The sequence below is a fragment of the Asparagus officinalis genome, chromosome 5 (genome assembly GCF_001876935.1).
Source record: "Asparagus officinalis chromosome 5, Aspof.V1, whole genome shotgun sequence".
NCBI classification, from domain to species: Eukaryota; Viridiplantae; Streptophyta; class Magnoliopsida; order Asparagales; family Asparagaceae; genus Asparagus; species Asparagus officinalis.
This window is the reverse complement of record NC_033798.1, coordinates 121,654,679-121,680,027: the sequence shown is the minus strand read 5'-3', so window position 1 is coordinate 121,680,027 and position 25,349 is coordinate 121,654,679. Positions and strand designations below refer to the sequence as shown.

Here is a 25,349-nt window from a genome sequence, read left to right as displayed (position 1 = left end):
TAAGGCTATGATTAAGGAGTTTGATCTTAATGGGGATGGGGTTATTTGCTTTGAGGAGTTTAGGATCATGATGCTGTGAATTAATATATAGTCTCAACGCAAGATGATGCGTATGGTTGAGGTTCCTTGTAGATTGATATATGTAATGTGTTATTTGGGTAGATTGATATATATTCTTTCATTATTATTTCCCCTCTGAAGATTGCTATTTGAAGTGTATGATGATGTGTATGTACATAAATAAGTATATACGTCAAAAGATGATGCGTACGGCGCCATAGCTACGTACGTGTATATCAATACCGATAAATTATGATTAGTATTGTCGGATCATTGAAAATGGGAAGTGGTTGGCTAGTAGAACCTCACTCCCAAATTCAAGAGCAAGCTAATAATAATAAAATGACAAATTTATCCTAATTGGGAAGTCATCACCTATCTATTATCAGCTGATCATGCAAGAGTTGTACTGTTATGCAAATATGTTCGAAATTACCGAAAGCCATGGATACGGAAGACAATTGAGCTAATTAATATACACCCATGGTAAGCACTGGCCTATTAGATTGAGCCAGCATTCGATGCATGCAGACTCGAGAGTCATACCGAGAGATTGCTTGTTTGGCACATTGCAACTAGTTACTGTGAGGATCATGAGTATGCTGGACTTCCTTCCTCTTCGCGACGAAACGTAGCTTCGAGCTTGTCGAAATACTGTGCTTATCTGGTAGTTTCTGTTCCTGAGCTGATACCTGATTATATTTCATGGGTTAAGTTTATGTCTAGCTACCGAGGTGCATACAAATCAGAAAGGGTGCATAAATTGTTTCAGGAAAAGGAAATGGATGAGAAAAAGTATGGGGTGTGAGAAAGTTGGTAGATTATGAAGAAGGCCCAGTGGATGGGCCCAACCGAGTAGTTAAAATGGGCCGAGGACTAGGCGGTCAGTTGGTGACGGAGATAGCAGGGCGGCTGTGGGAGATTCTGGCGGATCTTTGGGCTGAGATGTGCTATATGTTTCCATATTGTCGGACAATTTGGAGGCCCTTGCGGAAAATATAGCCCAAGGAGGCGATGTTTGGGCCTGGATCAACCATGATAGCGTTGAGGTAAAGGTTCATTGCTGAGTCGTCTGTGTGAAGGGCTTTTCATCTTTTGTGTGAATGTCGCCAATACCTCTTTCGTCAGTAATAATGTGCCTTAGTTTTCTGCTGTGCTCTCATGTAGAAGGGTGTAGTTTTAATTATTGTATTGTGTGTGTGTTTTTTTATGCAGTATTTGTCGTGACTGGCATTTTTATGGTGTGTTTGGGAGTTTACTTAATGTCCTGTTTGGATGGAGGGTAGAGAGGGGGAAGGGAAGAGAAATGAGGCTTTCACCTTGTTTGGGAGTTTTTTTAAGGAGGGTAGAGAGGAGGAAGGAAGGGGAAAGGAGGTTAAAATTGCTTGGTTTTCTTTCTCCCCCCCCCTCCCCTCCCATTTTTGGGCGGTAGAGGATGGTAAAGGAAGGTAAAGGGGTGTAATGACATTCTTACCCCCCATCAAAATAAATAAAAAGCCTGATGTGTTATTAGTATAAAGTCATTTATGTAAATTTACATATATTTATTTCCTTTCACCTTCATTCAACTTACTCAACTTCCAAACAACATATTACAATTCTCTTCCCTTCCCTTCCCTTCCCTTCCCTTCTCATTGTTTACCTTTCCTTCCCTTCCCTTAGTAAACTCCCAAACACACCATTAGGGAAGGGAAGGAAGGAGAAGGAAGGGAAAAAATTCCCCTTCCTTCCCTTCCCCTCCATTACACCCCAATTTGGGGTGTAAGAATTTGGGCTAAATTTTCCCTTCATTCTTCTTCTCTATCCTCCTAAATGAAACTCCCAAACAAGATTAAAATAAAATTTCCCTTCCCTTCCCCCTCTCTACCCTCCATCCAAACAGGCCTATTTATGACATTTGTACAAGTTGAGCATCGCACAACTCTCATCAACTTCTTTTCTCTCGTTATTTTTATATGCTGACGTTCATAAGTTTTTTTTCTTCTTATTTTTTTATCCCAACCAAACTTAACAAGAAAAAGGGCTTAGGGCCAATCTAATATTGCTAGAGCTTGTGATAAGTTGATTATTTAAGTTACTTATGGAAGCAACTTATATAAGTTGTTGGATAGCAGCGGGATAAGAGCAAGTGCAGCAAGCTCCCAGTTGGGAGTCCTAGTCAGCATGCTCTCAAGGCCTCTCAAGCATTTTAGAATAAAAAATTAACAAATTAAGCCTTGAGAGGCACTCCTTCTTTTATGGAGCTCCAACAAGCTCCTAGTTAGGAGCTCCAACAATATCAAAAAAACTCCTCTTCTATTTTAATATTTTTACCCATTAAAAAAACAACAAAAGAGAAGCCTGCCCCCCAAGAAAAAAACGAAACAAAATCTCCGGCTTCCCCAACCCCAAACCCTCTCCCACAACATCTCCGGCTTACCCTCCAAGAACCTCTCCGGCTACATCCCCTCCGAGCTCGGCTCCCTCCTTTTCCTCGGCCGCCTCAACCTCCACGACAACCGCCTCTCCGGCTCCATCCCCACCCAGCTCTTCAACGCCGGAGCTACGCAACTGCCGGCAACCGCCCACGGCAACCTGTCGAGGAACTCGCTTTCCGGGCCAATTCCGCCGGAGCTACGCAACTGCCGACAGCTGCAGCGTCTACGTCTGCAATTGTTTTTTTAGGGGGATTTTGTATTTTTTTGCGGTAGTTGCGAGCTCGCAAGCGCTCCACAAATTTGTGGAGCGCTTGGGAGCTCCGAAGGCTGCAAGATCCACGTCAGCCTAAGGAGATGCTTGGGAGTTCTTTGGGAGCTTGCTGGAGGGTTTACAATCTCTACCACTGCCACATAGGCCTTGAGAGCGGGCGCAAGGAGCTTGCTGCCCTTGCTTTAAGACTAGAGAATTACGAGCGTATCCTTATGGTTATTTATTATTATCCGCTACACATCTTTTTAGGTAGCATTTTCCTTGAACCTTTGTTTTTTTTTTTTGAACTATTTAAGATCTTTCCAAATTCTAAAATTGTTATTTAGCTGCTGTTGTTTTTTTTTTCTTTTTTCTTTTATTTATTTGTTTTTCCTACACTTGTGGTACCCTGAGCTAGAATTTCTTTTCTACTGATATATCATAGTTTCTGTTGATTTCTCAACTAACACTATAAGGGCATGTTTGTTTGCATAAGGGGGAAGGGGAAAGCCTGCCAAAAGTGTCAGTTTTGGAGTTATTTACAACGTACCCAATAGTTGTTAAAATAACCAAAGAAGAAGATGGTAGATGCCTAACTCAACATGATCACAAGAGCAAATTAATGGAGAGAAGGGTACATACCAAATTGGACATCTTCAGTGGTGCAACAAATAAAGCCTCACGGGTTGTGCATGTTTTAGCTACATATGCCCAAATTCACCCAACAGCGCTTGTCACTTTCCCAACTTCCATCGTCTTCAATTTTTGGGAAATTGCATTTAAGGAGGAAATGATAGTTTCCTACAAGCTTTTATGTGCGCAGATACGGTTTTCATTTATTTGGTTCACGGGAGAACAGTTATATTGGCTATCCTGTTTACATTGCAAACCGCATAAGTTACATTACGACCAAAGTATGAAAAGAAGACAATCTCATGCGTCACCGTAATTAATGACATTTTTTTTTAACGGAGTCCTGTGCAGCTAGTAAGTCAACATATTATGGTACTTGTCAAGGTAGAAGAATCTAATAATAAAATTGTGACCTTTTTGCTCAAATTAGTTCTTTCGTGCATGTACATGGATCTTCTTCTGTGTGTTAAAAAAAAAACTTCTTCTGTCTTTTTAGGAAGTAATCGTAAATTGACATAACCTTAATTTGAACGTCTTCTTAAATATGTTTTAGTCTTCATAAATATGTTTTACCACTAGACTGAACTAGTCCATAAAAGATCCGGTTTAGAGGTTAAAATTTTGCCCCAAAAAAAAAGAGCTAATTTTCGTCAAGCTTGGTCAAACATTTTCCCCCCTAAAATGAGACTAAAAGATCAAATCTAATTCGTTTTGAGGAGTTGTCAAGCAATGCCCTTAAGAGAGTGGAAGCAGTAATTTTTTGACTAAAAAAACAAGGGTTAAACCCTGTTCATTAAAAACCAAAAGTATGTTTACAAAAAACAAGATACGAATTGTATCCATAGAGATTAGTAGATAGAAAAAAATAATTTCTCTTGTTAGGGATGTAGGACCTTCTTCTTACAAACATCCATGAAGATGAAGAGAGGGTCTTACCGTCATTCACCGTTGACATGGATATAAGTAAGAACCAAAGCCAGCCATACATTTAATCAAGAGAAATTTGGATATAAGTAAGAACCAAAGCCAGCCATACATTTAATCAAGAGAAATTAAGCTTTCTATAAACTAATATAACAAAATAAAATCAAAAGCTGATATATACACAACGACATCAGAAGCTACTAAAAAGATAATGATGTCTAGATAAGAAGCTGATATAACACCGCTGCATGCTTCAGCGCCATCCTCCTCCTTCAGAAATTTAGATATTAATCTCCTTGCCGTGGTATAGGTCTTTCTTCTAAGGCTCTAGCCAAAAACAGATCATCCTTTCTTCTTCCTGCTCCTGACCATTCATATAAATAAGAGATGGTAGAATTAATGATATATCTAACAGAGAAAGAAGCTTCTTCAAATACAAATTTGTTCCTTGAAGACCATATAAACCAGCATACTATAGGAAAAATACATTTCCATAGAATTCCCTCCTTTTTATCCAGAGATGCAATATATAGCATAAGATCCTCTAGAGAGTATGGCCATGTAAAAGGCAGATGGTAATCACTGAAATGTTTCCATACATTAGATGCAAAATTGCACGAAAAGAAAATGTGCTCTGCAGTTTCAGGATTAGATTTACAGAAAACGCACAAAGGATCACCTTGCCAACCTTTTTTCAGGAGATTGTCTTTAGTATGTAGACGATTCATAGATAAAAGCCATGTGAAGATTTGAATCTTGCTTGGTAAGAGAGGATTCCAAACAATACTATATGTGGATGATTTAATGCCTCTGGAAATTAAAAAGTCATAAAGGGATTTAACAGAGAAGAGGCCATTCGATGTTAAGGACCATAATGGAATATCCACCTGATTCGAAATTTTGTGCATACCAATACAATTCATGAAATCCAGTTTGACAGAATGTGGTACTGATGTAATGCTACGCTTCAAGAGGGGGTGCCAATGCCAATTGTTGTTGTGAAGATTTCCTTGACTACGAATAGAGACATTGTTGGACCAGGCTAGAAAGTATAAGGATGGATATAAACTGGAAAGATAATTCTTACCAATCCATTTATCCTCCCAAAATCTGATTTTTTTTCTCCAGAACCAAGAGACCATGATAGAAGTTGTATGAACACTTCTTTATTTGAAATGATATCATTCCACACCAGAGAGTTAGAAGCATTAGAAGTAGCAGATTGCAAGGAAGAACCTTTTCTGACATATAGATGGTTAAGGAATGCACCAATATAAGAATCTCTATCAAGACATTTCCATAGCCATTTTGAAAGAAGAGAGATATTAAAAGTTTTGAGATCTTTCACTCCCAAACCCCCTTCTAATTTATTCATGCAAACCCTCTTCCAATTGACCAGGCATTTGAAAGGTTTAGAAACTGATTTACCTGACCAAAGGAAGTTCCTTCTGATTTTGTCCACTTCTTTGATCAACCATCCTGGTAATTTGTAAAAAGACATAAAGTATAGTGGTATTGAAGTAAGAACAGAGTTTAGTAAAACCAATCTTCCTCCAAAGGACAGACAGTTGCACTTCCAAGATGCAAGCTTATGATGCAGATTGTTCAACAAGGGTTGCCAGTCTGATTTTGATAGTTTACCTCTTCTCAAAGGAAGACCTAGATATTTGATAGGAAGACTATCAAATTTGCAGTTGAGGGCTGATGATAAAGATAAGCCTCTATTTTGAATATTACCAAAATATAAGAGGGCTGATTTTGAATAATTGATGCCCAAACCTGAAATGTCTTAAAAAATGTATAAAATTGCCTTCAAAGTGCTAATGTCTTCAAAGGTGCTTCTGACAAAGAGTAATGTGTCATTAGCAAATTGCAAGTTCCTAATATGGTTGAGGGGTTCTTTGATTTGTAGACTGGAAAGCAATCCTTCATCTACGTTATACATAATCATTCTACTCAAGACATCTACTGATAAGTTGAAAAGCAAGGGTGAGAGAGGGTCACCTTGTTTAAGACCTCTTTTGCATGTAAAAGATTTTGAGGGAGAACCATTAACAAGCACTGAACAATTTGAAGTTGAGACAATGTAGTAAATCCAAGAGCACCACTTTTCCCCAAAACCTCTAGCTTTAAGCAAATTGATAAGAAAATTCCAGCTTATTGAATCAAAAGCCTTTGCAAAGTCAATTTTAACCATAGCAACTTCCTTTTTTCTCTTAGAGCCAGCTTATTGAATCAAAAGCCTTTGCAAAGTCAATTTTAACCATAGCAACTTCCTTTTTTCTCTTAGAGCAGAAGTGTATCATCTCATTAGCAACTAGAATAGAGTCAAGAGTCGATCTGTCTTTTTGAAAAGCTGACTGAGAAGGAGCAATCAAATCTTGCATAAAAGGTGCCAATCTGATTGCTAGAGTTTTAGTAAAGATTTTGAAAATGCAATTGATCAAACTGATAGGCCTAAAATATTTAACAGTGGGACTGTCTTTAGATTTTGGGATGAGAGTGATGAGGACTCTATTCACTCTACGAAGAGATGAAGGATTATCCCCAAAAAAGTTAATAAGAGCAACCAAATCTAATTTAATTAAGTCCCAAAAAGATTGATAGAAAAGTAGGGAAAAACCATCTGGACCAGGTGCCTTGTTTGTGAGTGGAAGCAGTAATTATTCCTTCTTCTTATTATTCGTTTGATAGATTGTGGAAAGGCTAATGCTATGGTCTCTTAAATTTAGTTCCTCTAACTATTACACCAAAACTTTGAAGTTATGGTGAGGATCAAGTATTATAGTTTTATATTAATTCTAACATGCCCCCGTAGGTTGAGCGCTCTTTTTTATGGGTCGAAACCTGGACTCACGTAGCGGTGTCAATTTTTAGAAAATCCACATTTAATTCGTGGCCGGTGGGATTTGAACATGAGTTGCTCTGATATTATCTTAAATTTAGTACATCTAACCATTACACCAAAACTTTAAAGTTATGGTGAGGATCAATGATTATAGTTTTATATTAATTCTAACATGGTCATGTAACTAGCGAAATATTTCAAAGACTTAATGAAGAAATAGATGTGGAATAGAATATAAATTCATACAACAGATGCGTTTTTGAGTGGTTTGGCCTTTTGACGGATACGATTCCAATTGTATCCATGAAAATAATTAACTTATATAGGCTACAAAAGTGTCATTATTGAACTAATCAGACCACTGTCCTATTGCTTTGTCTCGTTGAGAGGGCATCAGCTTGATTAACTGCCAAGTGTAAGCTTTTTCTTCCTTCTACAGACCATTCTGTATGGTTAAAAGTAGTTTTCTAACAATTTTGAGATTGTTAGATTATGACGTTATAACTTTTAGTTCTTTTTTTAAGGAAAATAACTTTCAGTTCTTGTCATACTTAGAAGTTTTGACGCAATGGAAGAAATTTTATGATGGTATCAAAAAATTCTAGTTCAAAGCTCACCAATGTATTTAAAATGGATCTAAAAAAATCACGCACAGCATAAAATAACTCGTAGTTAAGCTCATGATATTCAATTCAACTTTTAACACCATATATTAAATTATAAAATTATATCCCTTAATTCTTATTGGTTATCTTACTAAGAGTTTAATATATATTTTGATCATTTCAAACATATTCTATGAATTTGTAAAAAAAAAAATTATAACTTGAAAAGAGTGTTGACTATGCCTTTGCTCTTAAAAACAGGACGTAATGTATGGAAATATTCCGTCCAAAAAGTATAAAATTAAAAAATATAGCATGAATTTGATAATGAGACTGAAGATGGCGGCTTCTGTCCGTGCCTCCGTTTTGTTTTTCTTATTAGCTATAAGCCTATAATTACATGTTAACATTTTTGGTGAATTAATCTATCCCTTTGTCACTTAGTATCTATGTCGGCTTGGTCATGTGCAGTCTACATTTTGCAAAATGTACAATCATCCAAATAATTCCAAATGTGAGGAAACAAATGAATCTCTCCTAATCTTCTCATTTGTATATTCTTGATAGCTATAATCCTATCTTATTAATATTATTATTATTCCTATATACATTATTCGTCAACTAAAAAATATCATTTGATTTGATATTAAAGCATAACATATATAACAACCTCTCAACTTGAAACTTTGTGGCATTGTGTTTTCTTTCCATTTTCCCTTATTTGTGTGTGTTATCTTATATTCTTAAGGGGTATGTATATTTTTGTATTTATTTCTCTAGTTAATAATTTTTTTAGTATCTGACATTCAAAAAAAAAATATTAAACTATCTTACACCGGTTAGTCAAAACCCAAAAAAAAAACTTAGTTAATATATTTTTTAGTATCTTATACTTTTTTAGTAATGCTGAGCAAATTCAATTAATAAAAGCATATCCAAAAATTAACAAAGAGTATGGCGAGTTGTCGGTTGAAGCTTGAGTGACCAATGAAGATGATTCATTCACATGTTTGTTCGAATGTCATGATCCGAAAATTGAGAAACAAAGATATTTAAAAAATAATTTAAGCTTCAACTGAGGTTAATTGTGTAAAAATAAATAACCAGTAATATTTCACAATTAGCTTCCAAGTTTAATTTTCCATTTGTGGCAATCTTGCGCCTTCCATTCTTGAAGCATAAACTTTGAATTGGAAGACTCGTGTTAACTCCACATAAATTTGAGAAATAGAAAGAAATTTTTTTATTTAAATGAGCTAACTGCGTACTACTAATCTCAAAAGCAATAGAGTACTGTTTTGGATTATTTATTCTGAACCTTACTTTTTCAGTAAGTACACATGTCAGATTGTTTTTTAGGGTTTTTGTCATTGAATCCAAATTTTTACCCTCACTTGTTAAAAACCCCGTTGACTTTGATAAACATTCATACACCCAAAAGTATTCTAGCCGCTTATTTTTGAACTCATTCTCCCAAGTACTGTCTACCCATGTATTGTATCTAGAGTGAGAAAAAAATAATTTCAAAATTACCCTTCTACAAATTATAATCTATCTACTTCATCATTGGTCCCAAACATCAGAAATCTCTAATCCACTTTATCGATCCTCCGATCGCTTCACCGACCATGTCGCCTCTTCTTCCGCCTAGAGCTAGAGGATTGCACTCTGAAGAAGAGGAAGGTTGTAGGATTTCTTAGCTTATTCTTCATGGAGATGCCCACCAAAATCTCATTCTCCAGCAATCGGATTCCTCTCTTGCTTCTCGCCACCACTAGGATTGCCAGAGTCGATCTTGCCGTCTACACCTCCTTCGCTATCGACCCCTTCCTTTTTCCGCTTTTTCTCTGGGGCAGCTCCTAATCTCTTCTCTTATCGGTTACAATTCTGAAGAGAATAGGGGAAAACTTATATCTTGGGTTAAGAAATATGAATTTGGTGATGTGAAGTAGGATTCTTGAGAGTGAAAAGTGAATTTTGATCGGATTAGGTATCGAAATGCGTAGATAATTTACTCTTTAGGTGCAATTGTCTAAAAAAGGCTAGTTTTTTTAGCACTTTATTATAGATTGGGAATTCTACAAAATAATTTATTCAATCTTCCACTTTGATATAGTGGGTACTAATGGATCCATCTTAAATTACGTGATTGCTTAATTGTAAATCAAAGCGAAAGAATATATTGCTTTTTGTTATTAAGCTAGTTGATGAGATAATTAATTTTTTTTTAAGGATCTGTGTAAGTTTGATATACCAAATAATTAGACTATCTTGAGGTAGCCTCCTCCATGATATTTGATATGCCTCCTAATGATACACAATTGCATGTTATTCAATCAGAAAATTCTCGTTGTTTGCAAATTACAAGTAAGGGGATCCGTTGGAAAATGCTCATACCTTAGAGGGTTTCATGAGATGTTCCAAGTTCCCTAGATAAACAAAGTTAGGGGGGCTTTGTGCAATTAACCATTTTTAGTCCTAATGATAATTAGGAGGTGAAGACAGCAGGAAATAGGGAGGCGAGCGTAGCCGGCAGGCGCCGGCGAACGTGATCGGCACGTGCGAGTGATTGGTGGACTCGATCGCTTCCAAATGCCAGAGTCCATTGCTTTGGCGCCCAACTGGCCTGCCAACGTCCCAAGAGATTTGGGCCCACTCGGCCTTTTGAGACTCTATAAATATAAATTCTTTCCTTACGAACTCAATCACCTCCTTTTAAAATACCCTTGTCATCTAACCAATATCCTATTATGCCATTATGAGTTTTGTCTTCATTATGGTTTCTAGTTACCAAATATGTATCACGCATTTAAGCCATAATGACCCCATATCATCAATGTTATCATGCTCTCGTGGTGCCGTGTATTCTCTCACTCGAGAGGAAATAGAAAAAAAAAAATACATCTTTTAGTTTCCATTGCCTATTGTCTATTGATACTTTTATAATAGCCTCTCCAATTATGCTAATGAAAAATATCCTAATTTCGACAATTACTAGAGTCTCAGCCTTTTTTAACTTTTGATCCCCTTGTGTCATAGTGTCGACCTTTGGATTTAAAAGATGAGATGTGAATAAGAAAATTACAAATTTGGAATGCTCCATGCTCTACAGTACTAGGATTAAAACGGCTTTACCCAACCTAGTTGAACAATTTTAAGAGAAATAAAGTTAGTAACTCACTTTAGAGGCGTTGACATGCAATACGTTAAATATATAGTCATATAGAGATTTGAAAGAAATTGGTGATCTCGACAATAAGGTGTTTATATTTTTTTTTTTTGAAAGAAAATAGGGCATTGCCCTATCATTATATAGAAACGAAACCAAAAGATGGGATTACAAAAGAAGATATATTCTCATGAATGAGGCAACGACTCCGAGATGGAGAGAAAGGCCCATTCATTAGAAGATGTCTTAAGATAAAAAACGACTAAAGCCCAAAACCAAGTAAAAGAAAATTAGAACTTAACCAAAACTGTTATCCATATACAGAAACAAGATTACTATCAGCAGATCAGGGCATAGTGTTACTGTCAGCGCTTGATTCAAGAATGTCTTGGAGACCAGTCGAACGAATGAGCTTCTTCATCTTGAGCGACTTCTTGGAGGTGGAGGCCCCTGACCAGAGGAGAAGTAAGTTAACAGACTTCTTGATGATGAGCAGAGGGGAAGTCGAAATATTTGAGAAGACTAGGTCGTTGCGAGCTTTCCACAAGACCCAACTAATGGTAGGGAAGCAGATGCCCCATAGAAGACAAAAGGAGGCATGGATAGAGCGGTTAGAGCAGATTGCTAAACATTCATCAATATTGGATGGAAGGGAGCCAATGCCCAGCTTGAGGAGAAAAGGAACCCAGGTTTGTTGCGCCAGGTTACATGATAGGAAGAGATGATCATGAGTTTCTTGATCAGAACAAAAAGAACAACGAGAATCAGCTAACCACCCTTGGGAGGCAAGTCTGTCTTTGGTCTTCAATCTGAGAGAACTAAGGAGCCAGAAGAAGATTTGAACTTTATTGGGCAGAACTTTGTTCCAGATAGTAGAATAGAGGCTGTATCGCATTCCACCATCGGCTAGAGTATGATGAAGAGATTTTACAGTGTAGAGCTTGGAAGCTTATATAGACCAAGAGGGACTATCTGCCATCGCGGACGGCACAAAGTTGGGAGCTGACAAGTATTGAAGAAGGGCTAGCACTTGACCCCTGGCCTCATCACAACTTGGGCGCCTGATAATTGGTTTCCATACCCATCTGGATCCCTGCCATCTCCCTTGAGAAGAGATGGATACATGTTTAGAGAAGGCAAGGTTGTATACTTTGGGAAAGAGACTAGCAAGAGTATTGTCTCCGGTCCACTTGTCTTCCCAAAAACAGGCCCCATTGTCGTTACCAAGAGACCACGAATGAACATCTTTCCAGAATTTGGAGCACTGATTGGGAGGGGATGGGTTGTGGAGATTGAACGAGTATATAGATTGGAGAATCCTACCGACATAGTGATCGTTATCCAAGAAATTCCAGAGCCATTTAGAGATAAGAGCGGTGTTAAAAAGATGCAGGTTGATGACACCCAATCCTCCGCATGCTTTGGGGGTGCAAACAATCCCCCATTTGATCGGATTATGGCCTGAGATACTATCTGGCGCCTTGCCCCAGAGGAAGTTGCGTCTGATCTTGTCAATTTTCTTAATGAGCCAGGAGGGGAGTTTGAAGAACGACGTATAATATAGAGGTATGGATGAGAGGACTGAATTAAGAAGAACAAGACGACCGCCAATGGACAGATATTTGCTTTTCCATAGAGATAATTTGCGGTGGAGGGAGTCCAACAGAGATTGCCAGTCTGCTCTGGATAGAGAGCCTCGTTTGATAGGAAGACCGAGATATTTGAAGGGTGGTGATGCGAGTGAGCAGTTGAGGATATTAGCCAAGATAGGTCCTTTGGTGGTAGATTTGCCGCTATAGAATAAATTGGATTTAGCAAAGTTGATGGCTAAACCCGAGACATTTTCGAAACAATACAGGATAGATTTGAGGTTGCAGATGTCAGATGGAGTTGCTCTGCAAAAGATGATAGTATCGTCTGCGAATTGAAGAGATTTGATATCGTTAAGCTTGCCCTTGAGATGAAGTTCAGATAGATCTCCATGGTCGCAACTGTTAAGGAGCATCCTACAGAGAACGTCAGCAACAAGGAGAAAAAGCATAGGGGAAAGAGAGTCTCCTTATTTGAGTCCTCTATGGCAGAGGAAGGAATTTGACGCAGTGCCATTAACAATGACAGAGGACTTGGAGGATACCAGAGTGGATTTGATCCATGAGCACCATCTAGGGCCGAAACCTCTAGCCTGGAGCAGAGACAGAAGAAAGTCCAAGCCCACGCAATCGAAGGCTTTGGAGAAATCAATTTTGAGAATGCAGGCCTCAATCTTCTTAGAGAAGCATAGGTTGATCATCTCATGACCTAACACGATGGAATCAATGGTGGATTTGCCACCTTGGAAAGCCGCTTGGGAGGGATGGACCAGAGAAGACAGAAAAGGGCTAAGACGGTTAGCTAGCACTTTCGTGAAGATTTTAAACAAGCTGTTGAGGAGGCTGATAGGTCTGAAGTCAGAGACAAGGTTAGGGGAGGTGATTTTTGGGATGAGGGTTATGAAGGAGTGGTTGAAGATATGAAGGTGGGAGCTATCATTGAAGATATGAGAGAAGAAGGCTAGGATGTCAGGTTTCAGAAGGTCCCAGAACGATTGGAAGAAGAGGATTGGGAATCCATCAGGGCCCGGAGTTTTGTCAGGATGAAGACCGAAGATGGCATTCCTAATCTCAGTATCAGAGAAATAAGGTGTTTATATATATACAAGAATAAGTAGAGAAGTTCTAGTATCCTAAGCAATGTGAGATTAAAACAAATGAAAATAGGAGAGCTTAACTATAATATTTAACACAATATAAACATAAATTTAAAAGAAAGAAAAAAGTTTTCGCATCGCGTCCTATCCTATTTGTAAATCTTAATTGGATGATATAAAGCAAAAACAAAATGCAAGTTATCATGTTTGAACGTTATGGGGAGTATACATAAGGGTTAACATATAAAAGTTTAACAACAACAAAGATACAGACTAATTTCTAGATTAACAAATCTAGCAACGTATAATGATTTTGCCCACCATAACAAATCTAACAACCATAGCTGACGTTATTCGCTATTATTTCAGCAACTAACTAGGACTCTAACGTTGCGACTACCAAGCTGTCATGAGTGGGCATCATTCAATCATGAACCGCACAGGAAATAATTACCCAAAATCAACCATTGTGATGAGGAAAAAGAGGACTATCACCATTCATCATGTCAAAGGAGCACATAACTACGTATGGGAATATGAAGAGACTATGGAGTAACTAAATTTTTTTTTTGACTCCCTTGTCCTATTTGTCCCTTGCCATCCCCCACGTTTTTTAAACTTAAAAAAAAGTGAAAAATATAGTTAAGAAAGCGAGGAGAAAAATAATCCTTCGTGTTTCCCATCAAATTCATGTGGGTGCTGCTACAGGGACCCCAAATAGGGGACCCAATAGGAGGGACAAGTGAACCGCCCTCCCTGAATGCGTGATGCATTGTTCAGCGTTTTTGAATTCATGTTTTTTTTGAGAAAAAGGATGGATTACCACAAAGGTAATTCAGCCAGCTAAATATTAACAAAAGTGGTTGTTACATGAAAATACACACTCCCAACCAAAAGTGTGTATTGAAGTCCACTACAAAAAACTACAAAGCATGAGGAAACACCACTATGTACACATCCATAAATCCCTCCACAGGGATATGAACCTAATAGTTGCTAACAAAAACCAAAAGTAAACCAAATCCAACTTTAAGAAAGTTTTAAAAATCAGATTTTTGAATTCATGTTTATAGTGATCTTGGTAGTTTTAGGTAACCTTGTCCGTGTTGATTTTAATTTTGAACAACAAAAGCACAATTACTATGAGATATTAAGTGATGTTGGGAGAGAGAACCGTGATCTCGACATGTGCAGTCAGACAAGCTACTAATGTCTCTAAATTTACAGATATTGAAACAATAAATTTTAATATTCCTACAACAATGCGTAACATTTTTTACTGCAATATTCGCTAACTATTCCCCACACAAACAACCCCACCCACACACCAACCACCGGGCCCACCGGTAGATCGAACATTCACTGAAGCAATAGTTTTTAATACACTTTTTAATACTGACCGGTTAATTGACGGATTGATGGCATAAATAGCTTGGGACTGAATTTAATTTGACAACTTCTGATAATATTGTGGAATTTGTTAACAAGTGTCTAGTGTGCCTGAGACACTGGATAAGTCTGAGAGGGAGGGAACACAATGTACCATACTAATTCTCCCTCCCCCCAAATCTTTGTACCCCTATTGTTAACAAAAGAATAAATTTTCTAAATAAACTCATTCATATTTTTTCCTCTAAATATAGATCCCCTTGAGTTTTATTTACCAACATAGACTCATTTTATCTTAATCAGGTTCCTAAATAATCGGGGTTACCAATCCCGACTATTTAGAAGGTTGTAAACCCCCAATTATAACCATAAACCCTAACATTCTATGCACTAAATAGTCGGGATTGGCAATCCCAACTATTTAGAAACCAAATTAAGACAAAATGAGTCGATTTTTATAAAAAAACTCAAGGAGGTTTTTTTTTAGAACAAAATTATGAATAGGTTTGTTTAGAAAATTTCTTCTTAACAAAACTCTATAATCCAATTGTATGTGCAAGGCTAAACTTTTTTCAAATCATTTTGCTTTATATAAAAATTCGTTTTGTTTTGGAAATTATTTGAATTACTTGACGTTTGAAAATTATTTGAATTACTTGTCATATTTGGTCAATTTGTACATGCACACAAGACATGCATGATGCCTCTACCAATTATGAAGATAGAAGATCCTATCATCTTCTACCATCTTCTCATCTACTCAGATAAATTAAAGATTTATTACACAACAGTTTTTTTTTTTTTTTGATGACAAGGGAAACTTGGTCACCCCAGCTCAGTTTAATTCCTTCGGAGCCCCGCCAGCGGCCCTGGTTCGATTCTCCTTATTCCCTTCACATCTACAAGGAGCTACCCTTAATACCAGGGGCTCATCCCCACGGGCAGAGCGCGGGCGAGCAGCGTGGGGACCACTGGGATGCGAACTGGTGAGCATACAACCGGCTACGAGGATTCGAACTCCTGACCAACAACGGGCAATAGCCTGGAGAGATACACTCCCCCATGGAGAGCTGTTGACCATGAGTCCCACCCGCGGGTGGTTTATTACACAACAGTTGTAATAACTGATTATTAAATTTTAAGTGCTCTCCACTACAAACTCTTCACCAGAGACTACATTGCTCACATAAACATAAACAAACATGCATAAGACTATATAATGTAAATTAAAACAACATTGAAATTTTGAAGTTTATCTATTCCTCTATAATAATAATAATAATAAGAGGATCCAAGAATCACTATTCATGCTACAGTATTTACTGTGGTATTATTACCGTAGCATTTTCAAAGAGATACTGATGCAATATAAACGGGATGCTGTAGCATCAGTAATAATATTACTGTAGCATTTTTAAAAACATATTAATGTAACAGAGGTAGGATACTGTAGCATTTTAAAAAAATATTACTACAACATTTAAAAATATATCGTTATAACATTTAAAAATATATTGTAGCAACGAGATTATCATAATGATAAAAAATGAAAGGCCCTCCTTCGCACGGGTGCACTGTAGTGTAGCTAGAAACAAAAAGCAAGGAGATGATGTGTCAGCTTTAAAACGCTGTACGGCCTTTCTCTGATTCCTTCAAAACTCGGGGTCTCTGTTGTAATTTAGCTAAAATGCATTGGGGGTAATGGGACGTCCTTACAAATAATATAAGTATGAGGATCTCTCTACAAAAATCTAAACATGGTGGCTCTTTTGGTTATTTGCGAGAGAAAGAGGGGCCATTTCTGACCCCAACGCTAAAATCTTGAAAATTTTCTGTCGTCATTTTCTGAGAAGAAAATAACAAAAAAAAGTTTGAAATTATATTGCTTCACAGTGAGCTAAGCTCTCTCTCTCGCCCCCCTCTGTCAATTTTTTAATCCTCGTGATTCCCTCTTCATTTTACCCTTTCGGATCTCATCTCTTTCTTTCTCTCTCTTCGCCAGAGAGAGAAGAAGAAGCCGGCGACGAAAACAACACTCCACAACAAACAATGGCGCTTTCTCTCTCTTTATGATCTCTTCTCCTCTTCTTTAACCCCTCATTCGAAAGGTACAATCTTTGATCTGCCCTCTTCGAGAATTTGAAGTTCCCTTTTGTTATCGTTCTCTGATTTGAATCTAAGGTGCCCATTTTGATCTGAGTTGAATTTGGTGGGGTTTGGTTGATAAAGTTTCCACCTTTCTGTAATTTCTCCTAATTTTGTTAGTTTGCTTTAGCTGAAAGGATAATTCATTGACTATTGAGGGTTGGAGAAGTTTTAATTATTTATTTTTTTTCAATGAGATGCTATTTAGAAGGGGGTTTCGTTTGCTGCATTTTGTAAATACAAATCCATTCTTGTGGGATGGAGGCAAATTTGGGATTTTTCTGGGCTTTCTATCGTTTGTTTAAATAGTTTACGAAATTGCCTAAAAGAGAAATCCTGAAATAATTTTTTATAAAGCGCATGGCTATGGAATTTGATTTTGGGGTGAGGAGTTGAACTGTTATTCTTCTTTTTCCCCTTTCAGAACTTTATATCTAGGAAGTGATTAGTCGTTGTTATTTAATTCTTTTAATTTGCTTTTTAACTCTTCACTCTTAAGGCTGTTGGAGTAGCTGGAAAGGAAACCCTTCATTAATTTCACATTTAAGATATTGGTGTTTGTTGGTTACTTAATTTTAGTGATAGTGTTCACTGTAACTACAATCCATGAGGATTTTGATTGAATGGATCCATTGGATATGTTTATCGCAGTGGTTGATGGCAATCTATAATGTACTTGCCATCCTCTACTAACACTTTTGATTTCGACAACAATGCATTTTGATCAATATGTTCTCTCCCTTTTTTGATGAATTCTTGTGACAACTGAAGAAAACACAATCTATGAATTATTCTTGTTCGTTGTCGACCTTAGGGAATAGGAAGCCATCTCTTCCCTCATGTCCTGTCATTTTTACGAGCATGTTGTGAACATAATTTTAATTTTTGTTTGTAAAAAAAAATCCGTAAGACTTAGGCAATTCATTTTCTGCATTTTAATTAATTTAAAAATTATTTCTGTTGTTTTTATAACAGAATTCATGGACCTTGATTGATGTTTATGCCTTTTGTTCTTGTTGTTTTTTCAATGCTTTATTCAGTGTGAAAACTTTCACAAGATGAGTGCTTAGTCATAAAGTTTCATCCAAAGAGCATTTAAGATGAATATATGAAGGTTCAGATTGATGTATACGAGTAAAAACACATTATCAATTTTTATGAAGAAATCAAACGACCAATTGACTTATCATTATTATTCTCTAGGGCAATACATCTAACGATTGGCCGTATGTTGCCCGAGGCTGCAATGATTATCAGTTTGACGAGCAGTTAGAAGAAGAGGTTTGGTATCTATCAAAGAGATAAAAAAACATTAGGAGGTATTATAAGCAACAGTTAAAGGGCAATTTCTAGATTTTGGGAATGATAGTTGAAGATTCACCTGCACTGAGCCGGGGTTCCAGGATGAGCAGGTCCTCATTTGGTTCAAGCATTGGCCATGCCACTCCATTGCACAGTGTCCTTGCTAGTGTGAATGGAGATGGTTATGATAGCGATGGTTCCAACTTTGCTCCACCGTAAGTTCACAATTCCATTTTAAGTAGTTTATATTATGTGAAAGTGGTTTCTTTTAATCCACATTTCCATTTTAAGCTGTTTATATTATGTGAAAGCACTTTCTTCTAATTCACATTTCCATTTTAAGTTGTTTATATTATGTGAAAGCACTGCCACTTCAACCATGAGTTAATGGTAGGTAAATCTGGAAGTAGATAATTGAAACCCCAGATTTACTTCATTGATTGGGAACATCTTTATCTGTGTTATGATTTGGTTTTAGGTTTGTGCCTGCTTGGCTCACGAGGAGGTTGGAAAACTGGTTTTTCTTAGAAAAATTATATTTAATAGTAACAAAGTGCTAGACATTTTCCTACATGTAATAGTTTTGCTTGTTAGATCAGCAGAACAAGCTAAATATAACGTGAACTTATTATCTTTTGCATGGAATAGCTTGTTGCCTTTGCTACACAAGATTTCTGGGGCTGAGAAATTTGTGACATTGGTAAGAAGCCAAAAATTATGTCACAGGTTGTATGTCTTGCAACCTGCATTCGTGGACAATGTTTTCTTTATCGGTATACAATTAACTTTATTACTTTTTTTAATATAGTTCTCAACTGAGCTTAGATCGTAGGGTCACCGAGATACGCAAACATAAAATCTTATGTGCAGAGTTTTGTTTTTGCAGCACCCCGATGACACTATCAATGTCTATGCCACCAGAGCTTGCAGATGCCATACCCTTAATGGATAGATTCCAGGTATGTACTAAAAAGTTTCATCTGACATTTATACATCCTGTTACTGCTGAACATTCCTTCCATATGCGTTTTTTGTTTTCATTGAAACTCGAGTTAAAATAGTAAACTTCTGATAGGCCTGAGATACGTAGCTAGTTTTTTAATTGGTATGATTAAACAGACGACAATGAAATAGTTTCCATATCCATAGCATAATGATAACCTATGCTTTTCCTTGGCCTGATTCACCTGAATGTACATGGAATCAAATGTATGTTAAATACTTAAGAAAAAGACACCAATGAACTTTGCCCTCGGTGTCCATATATAAACTTTGTACACCATCTATTGGTATATTCCACCTTTGCTGTCGTATGTCTGGACTCTTTACAGTTTGCAGAATCGCAGATGATTTGTGCTGTTCATATTGTTTTGCCAAACCTTTGCTGATTTCTTTGCACATTTATATATTCTAAGCAACATTTATTTCAAAATTCTTCCTAACGCTTGAGAAGATTAACAAATTTAAATATCTGTCTTTAAAATGAAGTGCAACTCATGGATATTATTCCTTAAGCCTTATTTTTATTTTGTAAAGCTAATCGAATCAGTTGACCGTTTCTTTAATCACACTTAATACATGGGTATTATTACAGCTTAAGTTTAGGTGAATAGATAATAATTAGTAACTTCTATGAAGAATTTTACTTCTAAGATGTCAATGATGCTTTTTGTAAAGAGACTAAAGTAGTAAATTAGAGGAATTTTATTCTAGACCCATTCTATTGAATTCTTAGTTTACTTTGCTGTTTCATTCTTATTCTCTCAGATAGTTTTCTCTTCCTTTCTTACTTTTCAGAAAGCACATTATCCATGCCATGCAGTGTCGTTTCACCAATGTCTGAATACTTTTCATGTTTTGCTAATATATATTTTAAATTGTATCCTGTCATTTTATAGGTTGAAGGATTTTTGAGAGCCATGCAGAAACAGATTCATTCTGCAGGAAAACGTGGATTTTTCTCTAAGAAAGTTGTAGGTCCTCAAGTTCGTGAAAAATATACAGTGGAGGATATGCTATGTTTCCAAAAGGTAGTCTCTTTAATTTTGCTTTATATAAGTAGCTATCTTTGGAAGCTGCAGATGAAATAGTTAGTTGAACATTGCTAAATGCTGACTGTTACCATCATGGTCTATAATGCTCATGCGCACTGAGATGCTTTATCTTGGCAGGACCCAATTCCAACTTCATTGCTTAAAATGAACCATGATCTTGTAAGCCGCTCTGTCAAGTTGTTCCAGATGGTATTAAAATACATGGGGGTCGATTCATCTGAAAAAACAATTCAAATGGATCTAGATGAGCAAATTGAGCTTGTTGGAAAGATTTATAAGCACACTCTTAAAAGGGCTGAGCTCCGGGATGAACTTTTCATGCAGTTATCAAAGCAAACACGAAATAATCCTGAAAGGTATTTGACTATGCTCGTAAATGCAGATAAAAAGAAGCTAATGGCCGATACCAACTGTTTCCTTCTCTTTCATTCATTCTCATCTAAGGTTTTGTGTCTGCTCTGAAAATTCATTCATTGTTATGCAGGAGCTTCTTGATAAAAGCATGGGAGCTTATGTATTTATGTGCATCCTCCATGCCTCCCAGCAAGGATATTGGAGCATATTTATCGGAATATATCCATAATATAGCTCATGGGGCAACTATTATCGCGGAAGTCCAGGTTCTAGCATTGAATACATTGAATGCTCTTAAACGTACGGTCAAGGCTGGACCCAGACTAACAATTCCTGCACGTGAAGAGATCGAGGCTCTTTTGACTGGTAAAAAGCTTACAACGATAGTTTTCTTCCTGGATGAGACTTTTGAAGAAATTACTTATGACATGGCAACTACAGTTGCTGATGCTGTGGAGGTATTTATGAACTTCCCTTCTTCTACTTTTATTTCTTGTCTTTATGTAGTCTTCGTTTAGAATGCCAAATGTGTCATTTTCCCCCTCTCCAGTGAATGTATGCATATGCATATGTATACGTACGTGTATATGTGTGTATGCATGTATGAAACATGTGTTATGCTGAACTCTTAGAACCAATTGGTGCATGCATGAATAGTTAGAACTCAATACGTCTAATTTTTGTTTATAGACCGTTTTAATACATGTAAGATCAAAATAAAGGGAGTGGAAGAGCATTACTTCTGCTCATTACAAGGTGAATTGATGGATCAAGGATGAGAAAAAAATTGAGAGGGCACACACACTAAAACTATAAGACTGCTAAATTCAACATCTCTATATGTCCACTCCTCTTGTAATAGTTCCAAAAAATTTGTTTTTCTTGTCGACAAAGATTCATTTGCTCTCTTCAAAACTTTAAATAAATAACATGGAGAAGAATGTTTTGTTGCTTTATGTTACTAGTAAGGAAGGTCAGTCTACTATTAGAGGTTTGAAAAGAGAAACAAGATATGGATGCCTTTTGTTGTTGATTCTTGATATCATGAGCATAACATATCTTAAATGCATCTCCAGGTCACATTTTCTTCTGTTACTGCCCTTTGTTAGATTCTGTGCTCACAAAGATTGATAATTTTTCGTTTTCGTGTTTTATTAAATAGTTTTGTATATTGACTGGAAGAAATGTTTTTCGCTAAAGGAAATGGTTTTAAAGTCTTTGAGCACTTAACAAACTTGAGACTGAGAAGGCATAACTAAATTCCCCATGCTTTGTCATTTAAAGTCTTTGAGCACTTAACAAACTTGAGACTGAGAAGGCATAACTAAATTCCCCATGCTTTGTCAGTTTTGTGAAATGCAGTAGGATTCTTGCTGATCCACTAAATTCACTTTCTGCTGCTCTTTCTAGTTATGGAACTTTATATAACCCTTGATTTTTCATATATTGTTAGTGTATATCAATCAAATACTTATTTTCCTTTCGTGTTTGTGTCCGTATGCTACAACTGACTTCAAAAAATTTATTTCCAGGAGCTTGCTGAGATCATCAAGCTTTCAGTTTACTCAACTTTCAGTCTATTTGAATGCAGAAAAGTTGTCAGTGGCTCAAAATCTGGTGAAATGGGCAATGGTAATCCTTGATTCAATATCATATAAATTAATCATAAAGTGTTTATTATGTTAGATATTGACCGTGTTTTCGCACGACACACAGAGGAATTTATTGGGTTAGATGATAATAAGTATATCGGTGACCTGCTGGCTGAATTCAAGGCAGCTAAAGACCGCAGTAAAGGAGAGATATTGCAATGCAAACTTACATTTAAAAAACGGTTATTTCGAGAATCTGATGAAGCAGTAACGGATCCAATGTTTGTCCAGCTCTCATATGTGCAGGTGTGTAGTTGAATAGCTGACACAGTATCATTGTTGTCCAGATAGTAGCTAAAATAATTGCCATGTCATGTTACTTGGCAGTATTGGTGGTACTGTATTCTATTAGTTTACTCTAATTTTTTTATCCGTTTTTTTCTTCTCAGTTACAACATGATTATATTTTGGGGAATTATCCTGTTGGTCGGGACGACGCTGCCCAACTGTCGGCTTTGCAAATTTTGGTCGAGATTGGATTTATTGAGCATCCAGACTCATGTGTGTAAGTATTAGTCACTTTGATATTCAGATAAATTTGATAGAATTTGTCCTAAATTTTAATTACTAAACTAAAATTCTTTAATGCTGACACCATAAATGTTTTCCAGTGAATGGACAATGCTTCTTGAAAGATTTTTACCGAGGCAAATTGCTTTAACTCGAGCAAAGCGGGACTGGGAGCTTGAGATTATCTCTAGGTTTCATTTGATGGTAAAACTATAACCAGATACTGCACTTTCTGTGTTACAGAAATGATAGATATACATTTATTCTCATAATTAACCTATGTAATTTGCTACCTAAAGGGTTTACTAATTGATGTAGGAGCATTTGTCGAAGGATGACGCAAGGCAACAGTTTCTCCGAATACTGAGAACACTTCCTTATGGAAATTCAGTATTTTTCAGTGTTCGGAAGATTGATGATCCGATAGGTCTTTTACCAGGACGGATTGTATTAGGCATCAACAAACGCGGGGTTAGTTTACAACTGTTTTTTTTTTAATAATTCTATTCTTTTGTATTATCAGAAAATAGGAAGTTAAAAAAATATTAACATATTAATTCTACAACATAGGTTCATTTCTTCCGTCCTGTTCCCAAAGAATACTTGCATTCTGCAGAGCTAAGAGACATCATGCAGTTTGGCAGCAGCAATACTGCTGTATTTTTTAAGATGAGAGTTGCTGGAGTGCTTCACATTTTCCAATTTGAAACTAAACAGGTTAGGTGATAGGAGTTTTTCACTTTGGTTTGGATTTGATTTCTTACTAGGTTTCTAGTAATTCTTAAACACAAAAGGGTATTATAAATATCAGTGCATTTACTTAATATTCTACAGGGGGAAGAAATATGTGTTGCACTACAAACACACATAAATGATGTGATGCTTCGTAGATATTCTAAAGCACGGTCTGCTTCTGGTGGATCAATTCAAGGTGATCTTCCACAGATAGTTAAGGCTCCAAATGTCGATGGTTATGAAAAACGCGTGCAGGAGTTGTCGAGAGTTGTTGAAGAATCTCAGAAAAATGCAGATCAAGTAAGCTGTGTGGTCTGGCTCTTTTTGATTTACACATCGTGATATTTAACCTTAACTACTGGAAAACATCTCTTACTAGCACAATGTACATTATATGTGATTATTCTGAAGTAAAGGGAATGATTTTGGTTCCCTAAGCCCTTGCATGTCCAGTCCTGAGTTTTAAATCTAGGTTTTTTTAACTGCATCTTTTTATAGTATAGAGAAACCAAGAATCCTTTACTCATGAATCTATTTTATTCTATGCTTAATGACACAGTGATATCTAGATTTTGTCACAATCTTGCAAGATGCCAATTTACAACAATATGCTGAAAATTAGAAATCAAATCAGAATACTACATGTTTGCTTATTAATGATACCAGATCATTTTGTAAGTAACCTGAAAATGACAAATTGCACTTATCTATATTTATTTCAGTCAGGTGGTCCTGCATTATGATCTAGCATTGGCTTATAATGCTTTCATGTGTCAGCGGCTTATTCAAGCTGAGGTTGTTTATTTTATGTGTATCATAAGGTTGGCTTTCGCTTGGATCAAGCTAGTAAACATTGTTCAAGATTCTGATACTACTAATGACCAACTTGAGCTTGCCTTTTAATCTTTTTTTGTGTTAGACAATCCATGCTGGACTTTGGATTGACTTATTTATGCTTCTTGAATCTATACGCGAAAAAAATTGGTCTAGTCCTGACTTTTGAGAGAAAACAAGTAAAGCTTCAAATTGGATCTTAACCTTGGAAATTCTATTATATCACCATCCACTTTAAAATAATTCTATAGTTCACAATGACCATGAAGATAAACTATAAACATAACCTAATAACTTATCGTGCGGTAACTGCAAAAGTAAAATGTCCAGTAACACATGGTAATGCTCCATTAACAATTTCTGGGTTTCTTCTTTTCCAATTCGTTCTCTCTTTTCTTTTAACAATGATGAAACTGGTTTTATTTTTTAAAAGATTTGCCCATTATATCCAATCCGGCCCAGCTATGTTTGGATTCCTAACTTGCTTTTATTCTGTACTTATGTAGTTTACCTGGCCATGCTATTGTTGGAAATGTGATTCTTAAAGTGCTTGTCATTGAGTTTGTTGTTATCGATAGGGTTGGGACTAACTAACTATTACACTTTCTAGTTGCTGGAAGAATTGCATGCCAAAAAGAAACAGGAAATAGAGATGCAGGAGGAATTGGAGGGGCTTAAAGAATCTTTACAATCTGAAAGACTGAATTTGAGTGACACAATTTCTGACAGGGATAAACTAAAGAGACTATGCCAGGAAAAGGATTCTGCTTTGGAGGTTTGGT

General features: G+C 36.6%; 1 protein-coding gene across 1 annotated transcript in view; it reads left to right on the top strand.

The window, feature by feature from the left end:
• The window catches only part of LOC109841007 (kinesin-like protein KIN-14I), a 14,482-nt gene continuing 5,977 nt past the window's right edge, over positions 16,845 to 25,349 (top strand). The window contains exons 1-14 of the mRNA XM_020409847.1: positions 16,845 to 17,089; positions 18,330 to 18,643; positions 19,315 to 19,387; positions 20,327 to 20,458; positions 20,600 to 20,838; positions 20,967 to 21,294; positions 22,369 to 22,468; positions 22,553 to 22,734; positions 22,878 to 22,993; positions 23,100 to 23,202; positions 23,317 to 23,469; positions 23,569 to 23,715; positions 23,833 to 24,033; positions 25,178 to 25,342. Coding sequence (XP_020265436.1) covers positions 18,489 to 18,643; positions 19,315 to 19,387; positions 20,327 to 20,458; positions 20,600 to 20,838; positions 20,967 to 21,294; positions 22,369 to 22,468; positions 22,553 to 22,734; positions 22,878 to 22,993; positions 23,100 to 23,202; positions 23,317 to 23,469; positions 23,569 to 23,715; positions 23,833 to 24,033; positions 25,178 to 25,342 — 2,094 coding nt within the window. The 5' untranslated portion in view covers positions 16,845 to 17,089; positions 18,330 to 18,488. The remainder of the gene's footprint in view (positions 17,090 to 18,329; positions 18,644 to 19,314; positions 19,388 to 20,326; positions 20,459 to 20,599; positions 20,839 to 20,966; positions 21,295 to 22,368; positions 22,469 to 22,552; positions 22,735 to 22,877; positions 22,994 to 23,099; positions 23,203 to 23,316; positions 23,470 to 23,568; positions 23,716 to 23,832; positions 24,034 to 25,177; positions 25,343 to 25,349) is intronic.